Source organism: Monopterus albus, unplaced genomic scaffold, assembly GCF_001952655.1.
Source record: "Monopterus albus unplaced genomic scaffold, M_albus_1.0 scaffold77.1, whole genome shotgun sequence".
Classification (NCBI taxonomy): Eukaryota; Metazoa; Chordata; class Actinopteri; order Synbranchiformes; family Synbranchidae; genus Monopterus; species Monopterus albus.
In genome coordinates, this window is record NW_018127957.1 from 1,150,631 (window position 1) to 1,155,060 (window position 4,430).

The following is a 4,430-nucleotide window of genomic DNA, read 5'->3' on the forward strand; positions in this document are numbered from 1 at the left end:
TCCAACCACACTGAATAGTCAAGTTTAACTGGAAAAACCAGTACGCTGGGCACACTGGTTGAGTTGCAGAATACCAACCAGTTTTGGATTAGAATAGCCTAATATAAACTGCAAGAGGAAAAACCTTCTTAGAGTATTATGGAGCTAAATCAATCACAATTTTGATGGCCATGACACTTTGTAAGGAATATTATGGTGATAACAGAGGAAATACAATCTTAACAATAAAATCAGTATTAGATAAAATACATTTTAAAATAATTGCAGTTAACGGTGACTACAACAGATTTGCTATACAACATAGGCTAATAAATGATGTTTTGTCCCGTCATTTTGGTTAGCTTTAAAATTAATTTGTGTTTGCTTTTATAGGTGACACGTTCAGAAAAACACAGTTTTTTAATTAAATGCTTATAAGTACATAATTATTAAACGTAAATAATGTTCAATTTACGAGAATTCCCTAGAATGCATTTGACATTAAAGTGGAACTGAAGTGATTTAGGCGGTAAACCCAATACACCCCGGACTACAATAAGGCACTTTCGCTTTTGCGGATTAACATCCGATTGGTCAAACTGGAGAGACGACTCACTCGGCCAATCACAGCCGTGTGTTGGAGTAGCGTAGGCAAAACAAAGGCTCGTGATTGTTCACAGCAACGCCCTGTGTTAAGTGAACACAAAGCGATTAAAATGTACCCAGTGTCGGAAGTTGAGTGAATTTGCAATTAAAAGAAAACAGAGACCGTCAGCGCAGGCGGCATCAACAACAATACATTATCATATTGTATTCCATGTGGATAATTACCCCTAGAAGTCATAAATAAATGAACTATAATATGATATCCCGTTGTCGTTTACAGTGTAGGTTAAGTGCATACATGGCTTACATTCTGGATGCTACCCGCCATTAAATATAACAAAGACGAAAAAACGACGACGACGAAGGAAGCTTAAATCTTTTATTTTGAAGAACCTGGACAGATTTCCGTCTGTTCGTCTTAGCCGACTTGACCACGACGGTAGTAATTGTCGTCAGTTTCTTCCCTAACTTTATCAAGCTTCTACGACTCTTTTTGGAATTGTGTCTTAAACCAACATGGGAGCTTGTTTGGCACTGAGTTCTCTTGCCAGTTGTGTGAGTAGCCTGTATAATTACCGTTCATACATATTTCAGCGTCAACTAGCAAACCTTGCTCATTGTTTACCAGTTGGTTAACCGCAGCTAAGCCAACTACATGTTTTGTTGTGGGCGACGTAACCTCAAGTGAAACTAGTTTGAAGTTGACGAACTTGTGGCTCGTTGTCAAATGTATGTCCACCTTAAACTAATGTTTTGGCAAATTTGGCTTTTATGAGGTAATGGATACAGTTTGAGGCTAAAGTCACCAACAGGCAGGGCGGAATCGCTGTGTTACATTTCCGAGCACGGGTTGGCGTGGTGTGACGCTGGACGTCTCTCTGTGTTTTTAACTTGATTTATATTCATACGTAAGTCCATATATGACCGTTTTAGAATGTATGCTGTCAACGAGTAGTATGGACAAAATGTGTCACTGTCTGTTAGATGTGTCAAAACTGGCGTTTTCAGAAGGCACCGTTTCCGGGTTTTACTCCTTGGACTAAGGCCTCGTTGTTTTTGTTTCACTCGAGCTTCCCATTCTAATCATTCTTCACTTTAAAAAATTTAAAAGTGTATTTTAACTCCACAAGACATTGTAACATTTTTTCAGCATAGAAACGCAGTATGTTGTTATGATTTTTAACACTGGTAAAGGACTTTACTGGTAAAAGAATCTTTACAGATTGATCTGTAGGGTCTGTGGAACTGGTGTAAAACAAAATGATGTGTCCTAAATCATCTTGGTAAAGACAATTAAAAGATGCATTATAATTTGAATGAGGTCACGAGTTCTTAGTTTGTGACAAGTGATTTTAACTCTTACAAATTCCTTGAAGATCCAACTGCTGCTAGTCAGCTTCCTATCAAAAGCAGCATGAAAATGTCAGACATGCACACTCAACTCAACTCAACTCATCTTTATTTATATAGCGCTTTACCACAGCACAGCTGACCAAAGCGCTTAACATACCATACAAATCTAAAATCAACACAAAAAAAATTATAAACAATAAAATAAACACTAACACTACAGACAGACAGTCTCATTTCTGGCCAAACGCCAATGAATACAAGTAGGTCTTCAAATAAGACTTAAAAGTAGACAGTGAGGGGGCCTGCCTAATATAAAGCGGCAAAGCATTCCACAGGTTTGGACCTATCACAGCAAAGGCTTTATCCCCCATAGTTTTCTGCCTGGCCCTCGGTGCCTCCAGAAGAAGCTGATCAGCTGATCTGAGGCACCACGATGGATTATACGGACGCAAAAGTTCCACGAGATAAGATGGTGCCAGCCCATTTAAGGATTTATAAACAAATAAAAGAATCTTAAAACAAACCCTAAAACGCACCGGAAGCCAATGGAGAAGGCCAGCACTGGCGTTATGTGGTCCCTCTTACGCCCCCCAACCAATAACCGAGCGGCAGCATTCTGGACCCTCTGGAGGTGGGCAAGACCCGATTGACTAACTCCAGCGTACAGTGCATTACAGTAATCCATACACGATGTAATAAACGCATGGATCACTGTCTCCAAATGCTGCCACGACAAATAGGGTTTTAGTTTGACTAACTGCCTTAAATAGAAAAATCCAGATTTTACGACCGCATTTATCTGGCTCTCCATTTCCAAATCGCAGTCTATTTTAACACCCAAATCGGTGACCACCAGTCGCACATACTGCTCCAAGTAACCTAAGTTTACAGGAAGAGGGTCGCCAGACGTATTCTGGCCAAACACTATAACCTCAGTTGTAGCATTATTTCACTTTAAACAGTTTAACGACATCCAGCCCTTAATATCGGCAAGACATGCTAAAAGCGGTTGAATCGAGTAGGTGTCCTTCTTACTCAGTGGCACAATAATCTGGACATCGTCAGCATAGCAATGAAAAGAGACCCCATGTTTCCTAAAGACGGAGCCAAGGGGAAGTAAATATAGTGAAAAAAAGCAAAGGCCCCAGAATGGAGCCCTGTGGGACCCCAGATAACAAAGGGCTTGTCACAGATTCCACATCTGCCAACCCGACAGACACTGATCTACCTGATAAATATGACTTAAACCACGCTAGGGCAACACCACGAATGCCCACTAAATCTTGAAGCCGAGATATTAAAATATGGTCAACCATGTCAAAGGCGGCAGTCAAGTCCAGCAGGACAAGAATCACATATTTCATATCGGTGGCCAAATAAATATCATTAACAACCTTCAGTAAGGCTGACTCTGTACTATGCATGGGTTTAAAACCAGATTGAAAAACCTCCAATAAGTTATTCTCATCTAAAAAGGATTTCACCTGCGCATAGACCACTTTTTCCAAAATCTTCGAGATAAAAGGTAACTTAGAAATAGGCCTAAAATTACTCAACATGGATTGATCCAGACGTGGCTTTTTGAGTAGAGGTTGCAAAACTGCATACTTAAAATAACCAGGCACAACACCAGAAGATAACCTACTATTAATAATTTCCAAAACCGTGCCTCCAATACATGGGAAGACTTCCTTAAATAAAGCCGGAGAAACGACATCTCGAGGGGAGCCATCAAAACATCAAAAGTAGTCAAACAAGGAGTAAAGACCGAAGGATCGGGCACTAACCCAACCACAGTGGCCTTTGTAGTAGCAACCTTCTCATTAAAATAAACTAAAAACTTATTACACTGTTCAACCGTTGCTTCCAGACAGCTGAGGAACTGTAATGAACTGTGATGAGCACGATTAATTGTTTTTAAATGTAAAGCCTGATTCAACAGAATGCAATTTTAAAAATGCAAAAGTTTTGATATATACTGCCATTAGAGTTTCTCAACAACCTGAGCAGTGCCCCCACAGGTTTCAGACACACACACACACACACACACACACAATGTCATCTTCCACAGCCTTCACGTGAAACCTGCGAGTAAATTAGTGAGAGTATATAAAGAGACATCAATAAATTTTACTTGATGCTGCTAGTGTTAGGGTGATTTTCATTTTTAGATAGAAATGAATATAATTAGTTAGGGTCTTTTCAATTTACGAGAACACGTTCGACACTAGATGTGCTGAAAACAGCCACAGTAGAAGCAAACCTAAACGTTGACAACCAAGAGACAACGCTACCAATGTTAAAGTGAAGCGCTATGTTGGTTGTCTGCACCTATTTTGGTTTTAGAGCAGATGTGGAGCAGGAACAGGTAATGTACTGAACGTGCCTGCTATGGTACCGGAAATTCAAGCCACAAATTTTTGCCAAAATTTTAAAAAATTGCTGCCACCTGTCCCTTATAATACTGGATCATCCCTTATGATAAATAAAAT

The 4,430-nt window shown here is 39.8% G+C and overlaps 1 protein-coding gene across 1 annotated transcript in view; it reads left to right on the plus strand.

The window, feature by feature from the left end:
• Positions 1–748: 748 nt before the first annotated feature.
• Positions 749–4,430, plus strand: part of serinc2 (serine incorporator 2) — a 13,499-nt gene continuing 9,817 nt past the window's right edge. Inside the window, exon 1 of the mRNA XM_020606441.1 lies at positions 749–1,140. Coding sequence (XP_020462097.1) covers positions 1,102–1,140 — 39 coding nt within the window. The 5' untranslated portion in view covers positions 749–1,101. The remainder of the gene's footprint in view (positions 1,141–4,430) is intronic.